The following is a 22,201-nucleotide window of genomic DNA, read 5'->3' as shown; positions in this document are numbered from 1 at the left end:
TAGCGGGAGGGTGTCGCTAGCCACGCCCATCCGCTGCTTGGCTTTCAGGAAGTGATGCCGCTTCTTGTTGTGCTGCTGGCTGGAAGGGGTGGAGTCTAACGTGTCTATAGGCCAATCGCGCGGCTCCTCCTTCTTGATCTCCAGCTGGATCTTGCTCTTGTCGTCTTCGTCGTCCTCGTATTCAAAGTCTGAATCGTTGGCGACGTCACGGGCAATGGGGCGGAGACTGGAGTCGCTGGTGTAGTCGCTGCCGTCATCCGATTGGTTGGTGCTGTAGGTGTGGTCTTCCTTGGGGTCGCTGCTGACCAATGGGGAGTCACAGGGGGGATTGCTGTCGCTACGCTTCCGACAGCCTCCGGACAGCACTGACCTGGAGAGAGACAGAGACACAAGTTAGATACACTTACATAAACACACAAACAGCGGACACAAACTAACACTAACTAACGCAAACATTACAAACTTTACAGCTCCCTGCATTTGACTAGATGTGAGAATCTGTCACGCAAAGTAGCACAACACTCTGCATGTTTGCAACGGCTGTGATTTCAATATAAAACCTGTGACAATTAAATTTCCCCCCTTGGGGATCATGGAAGTACCATTCAATTCGAGTCGATTCACTTTGTGTGACAGGCTGACAGCACTACAAATCCTACAATGGTGATTATCAGTGTATGTACACAGTAAGTCCACAATCAATACTCTAAACTGCCCGAATGTCAACAGAACATCAAGATGAAATGTATTTTGAATTTTGTTCCAGCAATACGGGGCAATACAACTAAAAGCAGATTTACCTAGCGAGGTGGAGACCCTGGAAACCTCAAGAGTTAACCAGACCTGTCAACAGATTTACCTAGCTAGGTGGAGACCCTGGGAACCTCAAGAGTTAACCAATCCTGTCAACAGATTTACCTAGCTAGGTGGAGACCCTGGGAACCTCAAGAGTTAACCAATCCTGTCAACAGATTTACCTAGCTAGGTGGAGACCTTGGGAACCTCAAGAGTTAACCAATCCTGTCAACAGGTTTACCTAGCGAGGTGGAGACCCTGGGAACCTCAAGAGTTAACCAGACCTGTCAACGGATAAAGCAACTCAGGTGTCTATACTTCAACAGCAGTGGCGGCCAGTGCCGTTTAAGATGAGGGAGGATGATTATTTCTTTCATGAACATGGCCTTATTTCTTTTACAGCATATTGGATGACTGTCATTCATATTCCATTCACCCATCTCAATGTAACATCCATAGGTTTAGGCTAGTACATGATACTAGAATTTTCCCTGTACCCCATCATGAGGTTGCTACAACCTAGCCTATAAAAGAGTGTTTACAACGTAGGTGCACAGGTCGAAATAATTGTAAGTAATCAAGGCGACAGAAAGTGATACATTCAACACTGCCTTGCACTCTTGTCTGCATCTACGGCACCAGTCAATATCTTGGACACACCTACTCATTCAAGGGTTTTTCTTTATTTTTTTAATATTTTTTTTTACATTGAAGAATAATATTAAAGACATTAAAATCATGAAATAACACATACGGAATCATGTAGTAACCAAAGAAGTGTTAATCAAATATTATATATCTTATATTTGAGATTCTTCAAAGTAGCAACCCTTTGCCTTGATGACAGCTGTGCACACACTTGACATTGGGATCGAAGCAGGGTCTGTAGTAACGCCTCTAGAACTGTGATGCAGTGCCTTAGACCGCTGCGTCACTCGGGAGCCCAAAACTGTGACGTTGTCACGTCATAGTCAACATAGGAACTAGAACGAATGCGTTAGTAATCCCGCTACAATCATGCAGTATTGTGTACAGTCAGCAGCAAGCAGTTTAGAAGTTACAGAGGTGGGCCATGGGTGGCAATAAATTAATAAAAACCAAAAGCTTTCCTTAACTTGGAAGAGTTCCAGTGTTGGATAGCCATAGCCAGCTAGCTAATATAGCATCTCTCTCTATTTGAGCCAGGTGTTTGAGTAGGCTAAACTAGCTAGCTGTATTCAATGCTAGCTAAGTAAGTGAAAGCGAACAAAAATATACTAAAAAATATGTCTAGCTCTCTCTCTCGTGCTTCTCCTTTATTTGGAAAGAAATTAATTTGTTCAAAACCATTTAACTATTGTCTTTCTCTCTCTCTTTGCGTCAACTCCTCACCACATGTTATGCACTGCAGTGCTAGCTATCTGTAGCTAATGCTTTCAGTACTAGATTAATTCTCTGATCCTTTGATTGGGTGGACAACATGCCAGTTCATGCTTGAAGATCTTTGACAGGTTGGAGGAATGTCCTCCGGAAGTTGTCATAATTACTGTGTAAGTCTATGGAAGGTGGTAAGAACCATGAGCCTCCTAGGTTTTGCCAATATACCCAGAGGTACACCATGGTGCTACCCTACAGAGTGCTGTTGAGGCAAAGCAGTGTTTCAATCAATTATTTGGTGAAGTGAAAATATTTAGTCTAGTTTTATCAAAAAATATTAAGTGAAAAATTGTTTCACTATTTTTATTTTCATGAAATTCACTGAAAGGCACGATTTCTTTCTGTAGAAAAAGCCAACTTTAAATCTTAGCTTTTTTAACCAGCTCATCTATATGTTTTTTAAACGTCAAATCCATATCAATCCAAATACCTAAGTATTTATATGTGGGAACACATTTGATTAAAGAACGATCTAATGTGTGAACATGCAGTTCATCTGAAACACTCTCACGAGACTTTGAAAACAACATGTATTTTGTTTTGCCTGTATTAAGCACAAGTTTTATATCAGCAAGAGATTCTAGTAGTAGTTTTGACACAGTAGTAGTAGTTTAGTAGTTTTGACACAGCCATATCAACAGGCAGGGCAACTTGCCCTCTAAATACACATCTTCTGTCTTCAACCAAGATCTCAGCGATCACTGCCTCATTGCCTGCATCCGTAATGGGTTAGCGGTCAAACGACCTCCACTCATCACTGTAAAACGCTCCCTGAAACACTTCAGCGAGCAGGCCTTTCTAATCGACCTGGCCGGGGTATCCTGGAAGGATATTGATCTCATCCCGTCAGTAGAGGATGCCTGGATATATTTTTTAAATGCCTTCCTAACCATCTTAAATAAACATGCCCCATTCAAGAAATTTAGAACCAGGAACAGATATAGCCCTTGGTTCTCCCCAGACCTGACTGCCCTTAACCAACACAAAAACATCCTATGGCGTTCTGCATTAGCATCGAACAGCCCCCGTGATATGCAGCTATTCAGGGAAGCTAGAAACCATTATACACAGGCAGTTAGAAAAGCCAAGGCTAGCTTTTTCAAGCAGAAATTTGCTTCCTGCAACACTAACTCAAAAAAGTTCTGGGACACTGTAAAGTCCATGGAGAATAAGAACACCTCCTCCCAGCTGCCCACTGCACTGAAGATAGGAAACACTGTCACCACTGATAAATCCACCATAATTGAGAATTTCAATAAGCATTTTTCTACGGCTGGCCATGCTTTCCACCTGGCTACTCCTACCCCGGTCAACAGCACTGCACCCCCCACAGCAACTCGCCCAAGCCTTCCCCATTTCTCCTTCTCCCAAATCCGTTCAGCTGATGTTCTGAAAGAGCTGCAAAATCTGGACCCCTACAAATCAGCCGGGCTAGACAATCTGGACCCTTTCTTTCTAAAATTATCTGCCAAAATTGTTGCCACCCCTATTACTAGCCTGTTCAACCTCTCTTTCGTGTCGTCTGAGATTCCCAAAGATTGGAAAGCAGCTGAGGTCATCCCCCTCTTCAAAGGGGGGGACACTCTTGACCCAAACTGCTACAGACCTATATCTATCCTACCATGCCTTTCTAAGGTCTTCGAAAGCCAAGTCAACAAACAGATTACCGACCATTTCGAATCTCACCATACCTTCTCTGCTATGCAGTCTGGTTTCAGAGCTGGTCATGGGTGCACCTCAGCCACGCTCAAGGTCCTAAACGATATCTTAACCGCCATCGATAAGAAACATTACTGTGCAGCCGTATTCATTGATCTGGACAAGGCTTTCGACTCTGTCAATCACCACATCCTCATCGGCAGACTCGACAGCCTTGGTTTCTCAAATGATTGCCTCGCCTGGTTCACCAACTACTTCTCTGATAGAGTTCAGTGTGTCAAATTGGAGGGTCTGCTGTCCGGACCTCTGGCAGTCTCTATGGGGGTGCCACAGGGTTCAATTCTTGGACCGACTCTCTTCTCTGTATACATCAATGAGGTCGCTCTTGCTGCTGGTGAGTCTCTGATCCACCTCTACGCAGACGACACCATTCTGTATACTTCTGGCCCTTCTTTGGACACTGTGTTAACAACCCTCCAGGCAAGCTTCAATGCCATACAACTCTCCTTCCGTGGCCTCCAATTGCTCTTAAATACAAGTAAAACTAAATGCATGCTCTTCAACCAATCTCTACCTGCACCTACTGTCCAACATCACTACTCTGGACGGCTATGACTTAGAATACGTGGACAACTACAAATACTTAGGTGTCTGGTTAGACTCTAAACTCTCCTTCCAGACCCATATCAAACATCTCCAATCCAAAGTTAAATCTAGAATTGGCTTCCTATTTCGCAACAAAGCATCCTTCACTCATGCTGCCAAACATACCCTTGTAAAACTGACCATCCTACCAGTCCTCGACTTTGGCGATGTCATTTACAAAATATCCTCCAATACCCTACTCAACAAATTGGATGCAGTCTATCACAGTGCAATCCGTTTTGTCACCAAAGCCCCATATACTACCCACCATTGCGACCTGTACGCTCTCGTTGGCTGGCCCTCGCTTCATACTCGTCGCCAAACCCACTGGCTCCATGTCATCTACAAGACCCTGCTAGTTAAAGTCCCCCTTATCTCAGCTCGCTGGTCACCATAGCATCTCCCACCTGTAGTACACACTCCAGCAGGTATATCTCTCTAGTCACCCCCAAAACCAATTCTTTCTTTGGCTGCCTCTCCTTCCAGTTCTCTGCTGTCAATGACTGGAACGAACTACAAAAATCTCTGAAACTGGAAACACCTATCTCCCTCACTAGCTTTAAGCACCAACTGTCAGAGCAGCTCACAGATTACTGCACCTGTACATTGCCCACCTATAATTTAGTCCAAACAACTACCTCTTTCCCTACTGTATTTAATTTATTTATTTATTCTGCTCCTTTGCACCCCATTATTTGTATTTCTACTTTGCACATTCTTCCATTGCAAATCTACCATTCCAGTGTTTTACTTGCTATATTGTATTTACTTTGCCACCATGGCCTTTTTTTGCCTTTACCTCCCTTCTCACCTCATTTGCTCACATTGTATATAGACTTGTTTATACTGTATTATTGACTGTATGTTTGTTTTATTCCATGTGTAACTCTGTGTCATTGTATCTGTCGAACTGCTTTGCTTTATCTTGGCCAGGTCGCAATTGTAAATGAGAACTTGTTCTCAACTTGCCTACCTGGTTAAATAAAGGTGAAATAAAAAATTAATAAAAAATAGAAGACATAATACTATCATCTGGATATAGATGAAGTTAAAACATGTTTTAACAGATTTACCAATGGTGTTTATATAAATAATGAAGAGAACAGGTTCCCAAAATCGACCCCCTGTGGTACACCTTTATGTATTTCAAGAAATTCCATCAATCACGATGACCTGGGATCTGTCACTAAGATAATCATGGTATCATGAACAGGTTTTCAGACCTATCGAGGACGACTTATTCAATAAAATACCAACAGTATCACAAGCTTCAGAACGAACATTTCATTTGAGTGTGGAAAGCAGAGATCATTAACTACTAAAGTGGTTGTTGGTGTAATAGAGCCCAGTTCTAAACCCTGATTGGTTTAGTAGTAGTGCCCAGTGCCCAGGCCTAGGTCTAAACCCTGATTGGTTTAGTAGTAGTGCCCAGGCCCAGGTCTAAACCCTGATTGGTTTAGTAGTAGCGCCCAGGCCCAGGTCTAAACCCTGATTAGTTTAGTAGTAGTGCCCAGGCCTAAACCCGCATTGGTTTAGTAATAGTGCCTAGGCCTAGGTCTAAACCCTGATTGGTATAGTAGTAGTGCCCAGGCCCAGGTCTAAACCCTGATTGGTTTAGTAGTAGTGCCCAGGCCTAAACCCTCATTGGTTTAGTAATAGTTCCCAGGCCCAGGCCTAAACCCTCATTGGTTTAGTAATAGTGCCCAACCCTAAACCCTCATTGGCTTAGTAATAGTGCCCAGCCCTAAACCCTGATTGGTTTAGTAGTAGTGCCCAGGCCCAGGTCTAAACTCTGATTGGTTTAGTAGTAGTGCCCAGGTCTAAACTCTGATTGGTTTAGAAGTAGTGCCCAGGCCTAAACCCTGATTGGTTTAGTAGTAGTGCCCAAGCCTAAACCCTGATTGGTTTAGTAGTAGTGCCCAGGCCCAGGCCTAAACCCTGATTGGTTTAGTAGTAGTGCCCAAGCCTAAACCCTGATTTGTTTAGTAATAGTGCCCAGGCTCAGGTCTAAACTCTGATTGGTTTAGTAGTAGTGCCCAGGTCTAAACCCTGATTGGTTTAGTAGTATTGCCCAGGCCTAAACCCTGATTGGGTTAGTAATAGTGCCCAGGCCCAAGTCTAAACTCTGATTCGTTTAGTAGTAGTGCCCAGGCCCAAACCCTGATTGGTTTAGTAATAGTGCCCAGGCCCAGCCCTAAACCCTGATTGGCTTAGTAATAGTGCCCAGCCCTAAACCCTGATTGGCTTAGTAATAGTGCCCAGGCCTAAACCCTGATTGGCTTAGTAATAGTGCCCAGGCCCAGGTCTAAACCCTGATTGGCTTAGTAATAGTGCCCAGCCCTAAACGCTGATTGGCTTAGTAATAGTGCCCAGGCCTAAACCCTGATTGGCTTAGTAATAGTGCCCAGGCCCAGGTCTAAACCCTGATTGGCTTAGTAATAGTGCCCAGCCCTAAACCCTGATTGGTTTAGTAGTAGTGCCCAGCCCTAAACCCTGATTGCCTTAGTAATAGTTCCCAGGCCCAGGTCTAACTAAACCCTGATTGGTTCACATTACATTTCTCAGAATAAAATAGCAAAGTTGTACATTTACCAAGGATATTAGCTAGACAAGGAAGCCTTCAAATGGGCGATAATGAATAAGATCACGACGATCCCGCCCCTATGGAGAGGCAACACAACAGCAGATTTCCATCGTTTTGGAATAGTTCCTGATGACAATGTTAAATAAAAACGCTGAGTTACTGAGCCAACGACGGCGCTGCACACTTAATCAAATTTGTATTATTGTATTATTCTACTGTATTATTGTATTATTCTACTGTATTATTGTATTATTCTACTGTATTATTGTATTATTCTACTGTATGATGGTATTATTCTACTGTATTATTGTATTATTCTACTGTATTATTGTATTATTCTACTGTATTATTGTATTATTCTACTGTATTATTGTATTATTCTACTGTATTATTGTATTATTCTACTGTATTATTGTATTATTCTACTGTATTATTGTATTATTCTACTGTATTATTGTATTATTCTACTGTATTATTGTATTATTGTATTATTCTACTGTATTATTGTATTATTCTACTGTATTATTGTATTATTCTACTGTATTATTGTATTATTGTATTATTCTACTGTATTATTGTATTATTCTACTGTATTATTGTATTATTCTACTGTATTATTGTATTATTCTACTGTATTATTGTATTATTGTATTATTCTACTGTATTATTGTATTATTCTACTGTATTATTGTATTATTCTACTGTATTATTGAGTGTATGTTTGTTTATTCCATGTGTTGTTGTACGTGTCGAACTGCTTTGCTTTATCTTGGCCAGGTCGCAGTTGTAAATGAGAACTTGTCCTGAACTAGCCTACCTGGCTAAATAAAGGTGAAATAAAATCAAATCAAATAGAAAATCAAATCAAATCAAATTGTATTGGTCACACACACATGGTTAGCAGATGTTAGTGCGAGTGTAGCGAAATGCTTGTGCTTCTAGTTCCAACCATTCAGTAATATCTAACAAGTAACCTAACAATTTCACAACAACTACTTTATACACACAAGTGTAAGGAATTAATAACAATATGTACATATAAAGACATGGATGAGCGATGGCCGAACGGCATAGCCAAGATGCAGTAGATGGTATAGAGTACCTTATATACATATGAGATGAGTAATGTAGGGTATCTAAACATAGAAAAGTGGCAATGTTTAAGGTGGCTAGTGATACATTACATCAAGATGGCAAGATGCAGTAGATGGTATAGAGTACAGTATATACATATGAGATGAGTAATGTAGGGTATGTAAACATTATATATAGTGGCATTGTTTAAAGTGACTAGTGATACATTTATTACATCCAATTTTTTATTATTTGTCACGCCCTGAGTGAGTTGGGGGGGGCATTCTTTGTTTTGTGTTCTATGTTTTCTATTTCTGTGTGTTTGGCCGGGTGTGGTTCTCAATCAGAGGCAGCTGTCTATCGTCGTCTCTAATTGAGAAACATACTTAGGTAGCTTTTTCCCACTGGGTTTTTGTGGGTAGTTGCTTTCTGTTTTTGTGTCTGCGCCAGACAGAACTGTTTGGGTTGTTCTCTTTGTTGTTTTTCTATTCAGTGTTCAGTTCAACTAATAAAAGATGAACACGTACCACGCTGCACCTTGGTCCTCACCTTCTTCCACCAACAGCCATTACATTTTTAAAGTGGCTAGAGGTAATTAGTCGGGGCCCTGTGGATTTCTTTATTGTCTATAGTTAACAAAGCATCCAGGACTTATTTTTGTAAATAGCCCGAAAAGAAAAGCTTTGACTATCATTCATCAAGTTTCCCCAATCAGCATCCGGCCCAATGTCATTGTGAATAGGCTTTGAGGTTGTTTCAAAGAGATAGCCCGCTGAAATAAAATGGTGATTAGATGTATCAATGATGGACTTTCTTTTCTTCGTAATGAGGCCAGTGTCTGAATGAATTTGTTGGGGCAGAGAGGAGGAAGTAGGGACCCTTCAGGAATTTGTCTCTTAGTGATGACACGAGGCTCAGATTTTGGTATTCACACATCTCTAACACAAACAACAGGGCAGTGGTGTGAAGTACTTCAAGAAAACTACTTTAAAGTACTACTTAAGTAGGTTTTTTTTGAGTATCTGTACTTTACTATTTATATTTTTGACAACTTTTACTTTTACCTCACTACATTCCTAAAGAAAATAATGTACGTTTTACTCCATACAGTTTCCCTGACACCCAAGAGTACATTTTAAAGGCTTAGCAGGACAGGAAAGTGGTCCAATTCACACACTTATCAAGAGAACATCCCTGATCATCTCTACTGCCTCTCATCTGGCGGACTCACTAAACAGAGAACATCCCTGATCATCTCTACTGCCTCTCATCTGGCGGACTCACTAAACAGAGAACATCCCTGATCATCTCTACTGCCTCTCATCTGGCGGACTCACTAAACAGAGAACATCCCTGATCATCTCTACTGCCTCTCATCTGGCAGACTCACTAAACAGAGAACATCCCTGATCATCTCTACTGCCTCTCATCTGGCGGACTCACTAAACAGAGAACATCCCTGATCATCTCTACTGCCTCTGATCTGGCGGACTCACTAAACACAAAAACACAAATGCTTCGTGTAAATTATGTCTGAGTGCTGAAGTGTGCCCCTAGCTATCCGTAAAAAAATATATATATACAAATTGTGCCGTATGGTTTGCTTAATAACAGGGTTGAAATGATTTATACATTTACTTTATTTTTGATACTTAAGTACATTTTAGCAATTATATTTACTTTTGATACATAAGCATCTAAAACAAATGCTTTTAGACTTTTACTGAAGTAGTAATAGTTTACTGGGTGACTCACTTTTACTTGAGTCATTTTCTCTTTAGGTACCTTTACATTTACTCAAGTATGACTTATAGATACTTTCCCCACCACTGCAACAGGGCAAAGGTCACTAGTGTCGGTGACAAACAGGAAGACATATTTCTCTGGCGTAGTTATTACATCTTTATGAATTGTTATAACTGCTATATGACTACCGCGAGTGCCAGAGATCTGAGGGGGGGGAGGGTGTTAACGGTGAAGAGGTGTCATTAATTATCATACAGATTGTATCATACAGATGCTGTTCTTTCCTAAGAAAAGGTATAGTTGACCTAGGTAAATCGTACACACACTGAAACTGTATTTAAAAGTGAACTATCGCTTTAAGCCTTGTCATTCTCCCATGCCAATTACCAGCCAACCAGTCTGCTAAGTTTAAGATGTTCCCTCCATCAGTCGGAGCCATGTCGTGCAGCTTCCTCACTAACTAGTGTTGTTAAAAGCCAAGCTCTGAGTGTCTCTGGCCATCTTGTCTTCTCTGTACATTTAAACCTCATGAATTATATTAGGAGCACAGCAGGCTCAGACTCCTATCTATTATACATGTCTAAATGCGTTGTCAGTCAGTCTCTTTGCCCTGAGTGTGTGTGAGGGGGGGGTCTGTGTGTGTGTGTGTGTGTGTGTGTGTGTGTGTGTGTGTGTGTGTGTGTGTGTGTGTGTGTGTGTGTGTGTGTGTGTGTGTGTGTGTGTGTGTGTGTGTGTGTGTGTGTGTGTGTGAAAGACAGAAACAATAGAAGGGAAGAGTACCTGTTTAGGTGTGTATTCTGTCTCTGTGTTTGTACTTTGTCAAAGCACACTGCTGTGGTATTACAGTCTTTACTGAGCTATAATCTTGAAGTGTTGTGATGGTTTGTGTGTAGCTGTCAGTTATGTCCCTACCCATCACTTATTTCGGGGTACAATTTGATCTGTAGCATCCGGTAAAATATAGCTCAGCTGGACCACTGTGTTAAACGTAGCTCAACTGGACCACTGTGTTAAACGTAGCTCAGCTGGACCACTGTGCTAAACGTAGCTCAGCTGGACCACTGTGTTAAACGTAGCTCAGCTGGACCACTGTGTTAAACGTAGCTCAGCTGGACCACTGTGCTAAACGTAGCTCAGCTGGACCACTGTGTTAAACGTAGCTCAGCTGGACCACTGTGCTAAACGTAGCTCAGCTGGACCACTGTGCTAAACGTAGCTCAGCTGGACCACTGTGTTAAACGTAGCTCAGCTGGACCACTGTGTTAAACGTAGCTCAGCTGGACCACTATGTTAAATGTAGCTCACCTGGACCACTGTGCTAAACGTAGCTCAGCTGGACCACTGTGCTAAACGTAGCTCACCTGGACCACTGTGTTAAACGTAGCTCACCTTGACCACTGTGTTAAAAAGAGCTCAGCTGGACCACTGTGTTAAACAGAGCTCAATGTGTCAAACATAGCTCAGCTGGACCACTGTGTTAAACGTAGCTCAGCTGGACTACTGTGTTTCCATGTGAGGCTGTTACCTGCACACACCTGCACAGCCTCAGGCCACATCGTACTGTGCTTCTGATGTAGCCTCTTCACTGAAGCTCCTGTATGTGAGTGAGTGTGTGTGTGTGTGTGTCTGTGTTTGTGTGTGTGTGTTTGTGTGTGTGTGTCTGTGTGTGAGTGAGTGTCTCTGTGTGTGTGTGTGAGTGTGTGTGTGTGTGTGTGTGTGTGTGTGTGTGTGTGTGTGTGTGTGTGTGTGTGTGTGTGTGTGTGTGTGTGAGTGAGTGAGTGTGTGTGTGTGTGTGATTGTGTGTGTGTGTCTGTGTGTCCACTGGTTATGCACAATGTTGTTTTAACAACGTGGAATAAACAATGTGAATGTCTGTTGCCAGTGGGTCTCTCTCTCGCTCTGGCTGATATACCGACCTGTCATCAGCTATTCTGATCCCTATGGGATTGATGGGTAGTGGTCGTATTCCCGTGTACAGCCCATGACTCATCATTCTGGCTCCGTTCTGGATCACTCCCTGGGGGACTGAAGAGAGAGAGTAGAGAAAGAAGAGAGAGAGAGAGGGAGAGAGAGAGAGAAGAGAAAGGAGAGAGAGAGAGAGGGAGAGAGAGTAGAGAGAGAGAGAGAGAGAGAGAAGAGAGAGAGAGAGAGAGAGAGAGAGTAGAGAAAGAAGAGAGAGAGAGTAGAGAAAGGAGAGAGAGATAGTAGAGAAAGAAGAGAGAGAGAGTAGAGAAGGGAGAGAGAGAGAGTAGAGAAAGAAGAGAGAGAGGGAGAGAGTAGAGAAAGAAGAGAGAGAGAGAGAGAGAGAGAGAGAGAGAGTAGAGAGAGAGAGAGAGAGTAGAGAGAGAAGAGAGAGAGAGTAGAGAAAGAAGAGCGAGAGAGAGAGAGAGAGAGAGAGAGAGAGAGAGAGAGTAGAGAAAGAAGAGAGAGAGAGAGAGAGAGAGAGAGTCAGTAAGACACACACACATAGTATGATACAGTGCACACACTTAAAAAGAGATGGACTTGATTTGCCATCTGCTTAGTATGCTTGTGGTTGAGGTTTAGAGATTCTAACAAGTCAAGCAGATCGCAAATCATTGTCAATGAAATTAAACTAAATCACATCATCCTAGAGAGGAGGGAAGGAGGGATAAGGATGGGAGGAAAGAGAGATGATGACAGAAAGACATGGAGAAGGATTCCCTGCAAAGCCGCCAACTCAGCGATGGACACAATACAGGCCCAGGCGACACTAAACCACAGCCGCAACACTAAACCATGGCCGTAACACTAAACCATGGCCGCAACACTAAACCACGGCAGCAACACTAAACCACGGCCGTAACACTAAACCATGGCCGTAACACTAAACCACGGTCGCGACACTAAACCATGGCCGTAACACTAAACCACGGTCGCGACACTAAACCACAGCCGCAACACTAAACCATGGCCGTAACACTAAACCATGGCCGCAACACTAAACCACGGCAGCAACACTAAACCACGGCCGTAACACTAAACCATGGCCGTAACACTAAACCATGGCCGTGACACTAAACCATGGCCGTGACACTAAACCATGGCCGTAACTCTAAACCACGGCCGCAACACAAAACCATGGCCGCAACACTAAACCACCACTACACTAAACCATGGCCGTAACACTAAACCATGGCCGCAACACTAAACCACCGCTACACTAAACCATGGCCGTAACACTAAACCATGGCCATAACAGTAAACCATGGCCATAACACTAAACCATGGCCATAACACTAAACCATGGCCGCAACACTAAACCATGGCCATAACACTAAACCATGGCCGCGACACTAAACCATTGCCATAACACTAAACCATGGCCGTAACACTAAAGCATTGCCATAACACTAAACCATGGCCATAACACTAAACCATGGCCGCGACACTAAACCATGGCCGTGACACTAAACCATGGCCATAACGCTAAACCATGGCCGCGACACTAAACCATTGCCATAACACTAAACCATGGCCGTAACACTAAAGCATTGCCATAACACTAAACCATGGCCATAACACTAAACCATGGCTGTGACACTAAACCATGGCCGCGACACTAAACCATTGCCATAACACTAAACCATGGCCGTAACACTAAACCATTGCCATAACACTAAACCATGGCCAAGACACTAAACCATGGCCGCGACACTAAATCATTGCCATAACACTAAACCATGGCCGTAACACTAAACCATTGCCATAACACTAAACCATTGCCATAACACTAAACCATGGCCGTGACACTAAACCATGGCCGCAATGCTAAACCATGGCCGTAACAATAAACCATGGCCGCAACACTAAACCATAGCCATAACACTAAACCACGGCCGCAACACTAAACCATGGCCCTAAACCATGGTCGTAACACTAAACGACGGCCGCAACACTAAACCACGGCCATAACACTAAACCATGGCTGCGACACTAAACCACGGCCGTGACACTAAACCATGGCAGCAGCGTGGAGTAATGGAAGTGCTGGAGTCTACTAAGCATGTATAGTAGCGACGTGGGATCGAATCCAACCACAGACATTCTCCCGTCTACATCCATGACTCTGTATCTACCATCTGAAATGTCTACATTAAAAAGAGGAAATTCTGAAGGAGGACGAGTCTCAGTTCTGTACCGTGACCTCACAACATGTCTCTACTACACATTGTTATGTAGTTCAGAGTGAAACAAAAATACATGGAACAACGTGCTGCAAGACATATTCTCCTTGGCCCAGTAACAAGGCTTTCTAAAGTTAGGTCAGAGACAGAGAGGGCTTGAAAACACACAAAACACCATGGAGAGAGAGAGAGAGAGAAAGAGAGAAAGAGAGAGAGAGAGAGAGAGAGAGAAAGAACGATAGAGAGAGAGAGATAGAAGAGAGAGAGAGAGAGAAAGAGAGAGAGAGAGAGAGAGAAAGAACGATAGAGAGAGAGAGATAGAAGAGAGAGAGAGAGAGAGAGAGAGAGAGAAAGAACGATAGAGAGAGAGATAGAAAAGAGAGAGAGTGAGAGAATGTAAACAGAGAAAAGACTATGGAAATGATGTGGGACAGTGTGTTTCTTTTAAAATAACAACTGAGTCAACACATTGGAATGATAGAATGGACAACAGACTGAAAGAGAGAAATAGGGACGAACAGCTTGTTACATGGTGGAAGAGTGACTAGCTAGCATGTTCACTCACACACTGCTTGGATTAGACCTGAGTTAGACTCATCAATACTCCTCAACACACACATACACACACGTTGGTTGACATAGGACACAACCTCCCCACAACAGAGAGAAACATACAGGGATGAATTCCACCTCCCCACAACAGAGAGAAACATACAGGGATGAATTCAACCTCCCCACAACAGAGAGGAACATACAGGGATGAATTACACCTCCCCACAACAGAGAGAAAGAAAGAGGGATGAATTCAACCTCCCCACAACAGAGAGAAAGATAGAGGGATGAATTCAACCTCCCCACAACAGAGAGAAAGATAGAGGGATGAATTCAACCTCCCCACAACAGAGAGAAAGATAGAGGGATGAATTAAACCTCCCCACAACAGAGAGAAAGATAGAGGGATGAATTCAACCTCCCCACAACAGAGAGAAAGATAGAGGGATGAACAATTCTAGAGCAGATGACTGTTTTGGAGAGAGAGACAAAATAAAAGTGCCAGAGTGGGAAAAATATTAACCGTTTGGAATCATGCTCACTTTCCTGTCGATTAAAGAAAGTCAAAATTGTTGCCTTGGCAACCCCCTTTCCCCCAACTGCCATGGCAACCGTATACAACTATGTCCGCTTTAGTGACAGTTGCTAAGCTAGCTAACCAACCAAAAGAAGGCTAAATCGAACAGCAGGGATGGAAATGCTCTCTTTTTGATTTTATCTCAACCCCTGAAAAGAAAGGGGCCCCGACAAACACACACACACACACACAAACAGCCACGCACAAACACACACACACACACACACACACACACACACGCAAAAACACACAAACACACACACACACACACACACACACACACTCACGCACACACACACACACACACACAAACACACATACACACCCACACACACACACACACAAACACACACACGCATACCCACACACACACCCACACACACACACACGCACACAAACACACACACGCACACAAACACACACACCGACAGTCAGGCTGTGTGTATGATAGGATGCGAAGTGACAGAGAGACGCGGAGAGGGGATGACATTACGGTGGTTGGGCTAGCACAGGGAGGGGCAACCCCAGTCCTCGGGAAGCCTGATTGATGTCACACTGTTGCCCCAGCTAAAACACCTGACTCCAATAATCAACTAATCACGATCTTCAGTTTGGAATGCAATTAGTTTAATCAGCTGTGTTTGCTAGGGATTGGGGGAAAGTGTGACAATGCTCTGGCCCCACTTAGGACTGGAGTTGCCCCTCCCTGGGCTAGCAGGATGAAAGTCTCGTGGGAAACCTGCTTTGTAGTGCCATTGTAGCAGGTCCAGGTTACACAATACTGTTCATTCATACACAGGGACATCAGGGATGGGCCAAATGCCTTCAGAGAGAAAGTGCACACAGACTATCTTAGCTTGGACACAGGAACGACTGGAATGCTTTAAGTCGATAGGAAGGGAATAAAGAAAGCAGGGTCGAATCAAATGATAGAGAGTAACGTGAAGTCGTACAGTTTTAAATAGTATCAACAATGTGATATAGATATTACTGAGTGGCTGTGAACATACCTGGCAGATGAATGTAACTTAACCTCTCATCATCTCCATCCGTTTCTCTCTCTCTCTCTCTCTCTCATGTCCAGCACTCTCTTTCAACTCATCTCAGTCTCTACCTCCCTCTACTAATCTCATTATAAAATCTGCATCCCAAGTGGCACCCTGTCCCCTATTTAGTGCACTACTTTTGACCAGAGTTCCATTGCCACTGGTCAAAAGTAGTTCACTATACAGAGAAAAGGGTGCACTTGAGGAAAGAATCCAAAGTGTCATGTCAGCAATCTACTCTCTGATGTGCTTCTCTAATGCGGGTCTACACTGAAGTTCTCATAGAGGCCAGATGTTGTCATTGAAAATAAGAATTTGTTCTTAACTGACTTGCCTAGTAAAATAAAGGTTAAATACATTTCAAAAGGTAAATCTGAGAAGCAGGAACACTAACCAGATCCATACATACACACTCCCTGGAATGGAATACTGTTCTGAACTTTGACCTTTCGATCAATGTAGTGCACCTGATGCTTCCCCTCCATGACAGACACAGGAGCGAAGAATTAGAGCTGGAAGAATGGACAATCCTGACATGTCTGACTGACAAACACTTGTGTTACACAGTCTGGCCACTAGGGGGAGAGCCTCTCCCCACTACACACAGAGGTACAGCAGGGGATGGACAGGGATAACCCACTCACACTCAGTTTCTCTCTCTTTCTCCTTTTACATGACCGTCTCTCTATGTCTCTCTCCATCTGTCTGTCTGTCTGAATGACAGAGCAAGGAGGCCTACAGAGCAAGGAGGCCTACAGAGCAAGGAGGCCTACAGAGCAAGGAGGCCTACAGAGAAAGGAGGCCTACAGAGCAAGGAGGCCTACAGAGCAAGGAGGCCTACAGAGCAAGGAGGCCTACAGAGCAAGGAGGCCTACAGAGACAGGAGGCCTACGGTGCAAGGAGGCCTATAGAGCAAGGAGGGCTACAGAGCAAGGAGGCCTAAGGAGCAAGGAGGCCTACAGAGCAAAGAGGCCTAAGGAGCAAGGAGGCCTACAGAGCAAGGAGGCCTACAGAGCAAGGAGGCCCTGTCAATTCCCTCTCTGTGTTGTTGTATGTGTCGAACTGCTTTGCTTTATCTTGGCCAGGTCGCAGCTATAAATGAGCCTACCTGATTAAATAAAGGTGAAATGTAAAAAATAAAGAACAATTCAATTCAAGAGCTTTATTGGCATTAATCAATTAATATGTTTACATTGCCAAAGCAAGTGAAATAGATACAGTTGAAGTAAGTTTAAAAACACCTTAGCCAAATACATTTAAACCCCGTTTTTCACAATTCCTGACATTTAATCCTAGTAAAAATCCCATGTCTCAGGTCAGTTAGGATCACCACTTTATTTTAAGAATATGAAATGTCAGAATAATAGTAGAGAGAATTATTTATTTCAGCTTTTACTTATTTAATCACATTCCCAGTGGGTCAGAAGTTTACATACACTCAATTATTATTTGGTTGCATTGCCTTTACATGGTTTAACTTGGGTCAAACATTTCAGGCAGCCTTCCACAAGCTTACCACAATAAGTTGGGTGAATTTTGGCCCATTCTTCCTGACAGAGCTGGTGTAACTGAGTCAGGTTTGTAGGCCTCCTCGCTCTCACACACTTGTTCAGTTCTGCCCACAAATCTTCTATGGGATTGAGGTCAGGGCTTTGTGATGGCCACTCCAATACCATTACTTTGTTGTCGTTAAGCCATTTTGCCACAACTTTGGAAGTATACTTGGGGTCATTGTCCATTTGGGAGACCCATTTGCGACCAAGCTTTAACTTCCTGACTGATGTCTTGAGATGTTGCTTCAATATGTCCAAATAATTTTCCTGCCTCATGATGCCATCTATTTTGTGAAGTGCACCAGTCCCTCCTGCAGCAAAGCACCCCCACAACATGATTTTCCAAGCTGTTTAAAGGCACAGTCAACTTAGTGTATGTAAACATGACCCACTGGAATTGTGATACAGTGAATTATAAGTGAAATAATCTGTAAACAATTTGTTGGAAAAATTACTTGTGTCATGCACAAAGTAGATGTCCTAACCGATTTGCCAAAACTATAGTTTGTTAACAAAAAATTTGGGGAGTGGTTGAAAAACGAGTTTTAATGACTCCAACCTAAGTGTATGTAAACTACCGACTTCAACTGTAATAAATAAAAGTGAAATAAACAATAAAATTAACAGTAAACATTAGTCACAGAAGTTCCAAAATAATAAATGTCCTATTATGTCTATATACTATACAAGACTGAGGCTTTCACCATGGCATTATGGCTATTCTCTTTTATCTAACCTTTATGTAACCTTTATGTAACCTTTATCTAACCTTTATCTAACCTTTATCTAACCTTTATCTAACCTTTGCACTAATATTTTTAACAAGTAAGTTGACCTGTAAACAGATTCTCTTTATAAACCAATAACGGGAATGAACGGGAAGAGTTGCAGGAGCGAGGAAAGATATATTCATTATTTTACCGACTTACATTTAACTGTTTATCTTATCACAAATACAACCTCTGTGTTCAGTAATGTCAATGCACTGGCCTATAAACCATCACCGTGAGTACAGAGGCCTCATTCACTTCGGTAAAACCATTGTTTCTCTTCACAGTGAGCAGTACAACGACAGGGTCAGCCAGCATCATTAACTCTTTATTAGACCTGTAAAGCAATTCCCATCCCCAGTACCAAGACCAGTACCTAAAACAACACACTAAAGTCTCTAATCTAGTGCCTTATACCCAGAAATCACAGCCTAGTGATTTAAACAAACTGTCTCTCTCCTTTAGAATGCCTCTTTATGTGTTTGTATTGAGAGACGAGGAGAGGACAGGAAACAGTAGAGAAGAAGAAAGAAGCTGGGGGGGGAAGGGCTGTGGGTCTCTGTATCAACACAATAACCTGGATGGACTGAGAGAGTAAATACAGACAGAGGGATCGAGGTAGAGAGAGACAGGGATGGAGGGTGAGAGAAGGAGATGGAGGGTGAGAGACAGGGATGGAGGGAGAGAGAAAGAGAGAGAGAGTGATGGAGGGAGATAGTGGGCGATGGAGGGAGAGAAGGAGAGGGATGGAGAGAGAGAGACAGGGATGGAGGGAGAGAGAGGGATGAGGGAGAGAGACAGGGATGAAGGGTGAGAGAGGGATGGAAGGAGTGAGAGAGGGATGGAGGGAGAGAGAGGGATGGAGAGAAGGAGAGGGATGGAGAGAGAGAGGGGTTGAGTAAGAGAGAGAGTGATGGAGGGAGATAGCGAGGGATTGAGGGAGAGCGGGATGGGGAGATAAGGAGAGGAAGACAATGATGGAGGGAGAGAGAGGGAGAGAGACAGGGATGGAGGGAGAGAGAGGGACGAGGGAGAGAGAGCAATGGAGGTGAAAGACAGGGATGGATGGAGGGAGAGAGAGACAAGGATGGAGGGAGAAAGACAGGGATGGAGGGAGAGAGGGGGATGAGAGAGAGACAGGGATAGAGGGAGAAAGACAGGGAGAGAGACAGGGATGAAGGGAGAGAGAGAGAGAGAAAGGGATGGAGGGAGAGAGATGGGGATGGAGGGAGAGAGACTGGGGTGGAGGGAGAGAGACAGGGATGGAGGGAGAGAGACAGGGAGAGAGACAGGGATGGAAGGAGATAGACAGGGAGAGATAGGGAGAGAGACAGGGAGAAAGACGGGGATGGAGAGAGAGAGGGAGAGAGAGAGGGGGCTGGAGGGATCTGTAAACTGTGGTCCATGCTATGCTCCAGTGGGTCTCTACAACGACGGAGGAAGGATTCTTTACTCACACTCACTCACTCACTCACTCACTCACTCACTATCACACACACACACACACACACACACACACACACACACACACACACACACACACACACACACACACACACACACACACACACACACACACACACACACACACACACACACACACACACACAGACACAGACACACACACACACAGGTTTCTATACTCACAGTGTCATGCACTAAGTAGAGGTCCTAACCGACTTGCCAAAACTATAGTTTGTTAACAAAAAATTTGGGGAGTGGTTGAAAAACAAGTTTTAATGACTCCAACCTAAATGTATGTAAACTACCGACTTCAACTGTAATAAATAAAAGTGAAAAAAAACAATAAAATTAGCAGTAAACATTAGTCACAGAAGTTCCAAAATAATAAATGTCCTATTATGTCTATATACAGTGTTGTAACGATGTACAAATAGTTAAAGTACAAAAGGGAAAATAAATAAACATAAATTCATGGATTTATTGTGAAGGTGTAGGCTATATATCATGGATTTATTGTGAAGGTGTAGGCTATATTACATGGGTTTGTTAGATTTTTAAAAATGTAGATGTTCCATGTGTGGAAGCCAGGAGATGTTAAATGTGTTCATGTTAATTAACCGTGAGACCCACAGTTATTTGGTGAACACTTTCAACACCTTGTAGAGTCCATGCCCTGGTGAACACTTTCGACACCTTGTAGAGTCCATGCCCTGGTGAACACTTTCGACACCTTGTAGAGTCCATGCCCTGGTGAACACTTTTGACACCTTGTAGAGTCCATGCCCTGGTGAACACTTTCGACACCTTGTAGAGTCCATGCCCTGGTGAACACTTTCGACACCTTGTAGAGTCCATGCCCTGGTGAACACTTTCAACACCTGGTAGAGTCCATGCCCTGGTGAACACTTTCAACACCTGGTAGAGTCCATGCCCTGGTGAACACTTTCGACACCTTGTAGAGTCCATTACCTGGTGAACACTTTCGACACCTTGTAGAGTCCATGCCCTGGTGAACACTTTCGACACCTTGTAGAGTCCATGCCCTGGTGAACACTTTCAACACCTGGTAGAGTCCATGCCCTGGTGAACACTTTCGACACTCAGAGACAGAATCAGAGCAGAGACAGACTCAGAGACAGACTCAGAGCAGAGACAGACTCAGAGACAGACTCAGAGCAGAGACAGACTCAGAGACAGACTCCGAGCAGAGACAGATTCAGAGACAGACTCAGAGCAGAGACATATTCAGAGACAGACTCAGAGCAGAAACAGACTCAGAGACAGACCCAGAGCAGAGACAGACCCAGAGCAGAGACAGACCCAGAGCAGAGACAGACCCAGAGCAGAGACAGACTCAGAGACAGACTCAGAGACAGACTCAGAGACAGACTCAGAGACAGACTCAGAGACAGACTCAGAGACAGATTCAGAGACAGATTCAGAGACAGACTCAGAGACAGACTCAGAGACAGACTCAGAGTGTTTGCAGTCTGAATGAAAAGCTTGTGATTGAGGTTAAGGTTGTGGTTGATATACAGTACCTCTCCTCTCCTCTCCTCTCCTCTCCCATCCTCCTCCCTCCCCTCAATTACTCACTCCTCTTCGCTGAATCTTTTTCTTTTCATCCATTTATTATAAACTGTGTTGAAGTCGATCTATTATTCACTAAGTGTTTACAACCTGGCGTTCTGCAAAAATCTGAGGGGCCTTTTAGTGCTGTGTTCAAGATAACTAAATTAGCAACACTTGACATTAAAGGCACAGCAACAGATGTTCAACAGAGTAAACACACACAGTCACTCCGAACCACTGTCACTAAGGTACACCTACAGCTCATCTCTTGGCAGAAGTACTGTAGACTACTTTATCAACGACCTCAACCCAGAGTCTCTCACAGCGTTCACACTCAGCCCACTGACACAACCTATCAGATGGCAGCACAATCAAAGCCTACTTGAACAGAGCAATAGTCAATTATGAGGCATCAAAGCCAAACAAACAGCTAAATATTAAGAAATGCTATAGATGGAAGGAATGTAGTGTGGAAACCTAGCAGAAAACAATTAGCCAACAACAAATTCAATCCCTTTTAGACAACTTCCTGGATGAAACGTGTCACTGTAATAGTGACTTCTCCAAATATATATTTTTTTGTTGCCCTATAACAAAAAA

The 22,201-nt window shown here is 43.4% G+C and overlaps 1 protein-coding gene across 1 annotated transcript in view; it reads right to left on the bottom strand.

The window, feature by feature from the left end:
* LOC110504247 (forkhead box protein N3) overlaps nucleotides 1-22,201 on the bottom strand; it is a 133,526-nt gene that overhangs the window by 4,398 nt on the left and 106,927 nt on the right. Inside the window, 2 exon segments of the mRNA XM_036962803.1 lie at nucleotides 1-370; nucleotides 11,836-11,944. Coding sequence (XP_036818698.1) covers nucleotides 1-370; nucleotides 11,836-11,944 — 479 coding nt within the window.

This window comes from Oncorhynchus mykiss, chromosome 25 (assembly GCF_013265735.2).
Source record: "Oncorhynchus mykiss isolate Arlee chromosome 25, USDA_OmykA_1.1, whole genome shotgun sequence".
Classification (NCBI taxonomy): Eukaryota; Metazoa; Chordata; class Actinopteri; order Salmoniformes; family Salmonidae; genus Oncorhynchus; species Oncorhynchus mykiss.
The sequence above is the reverse complement of the archived record's forward strand: the minus strand, read 5'-3'. Positions and strand labels throughout refer to the sequence as shown.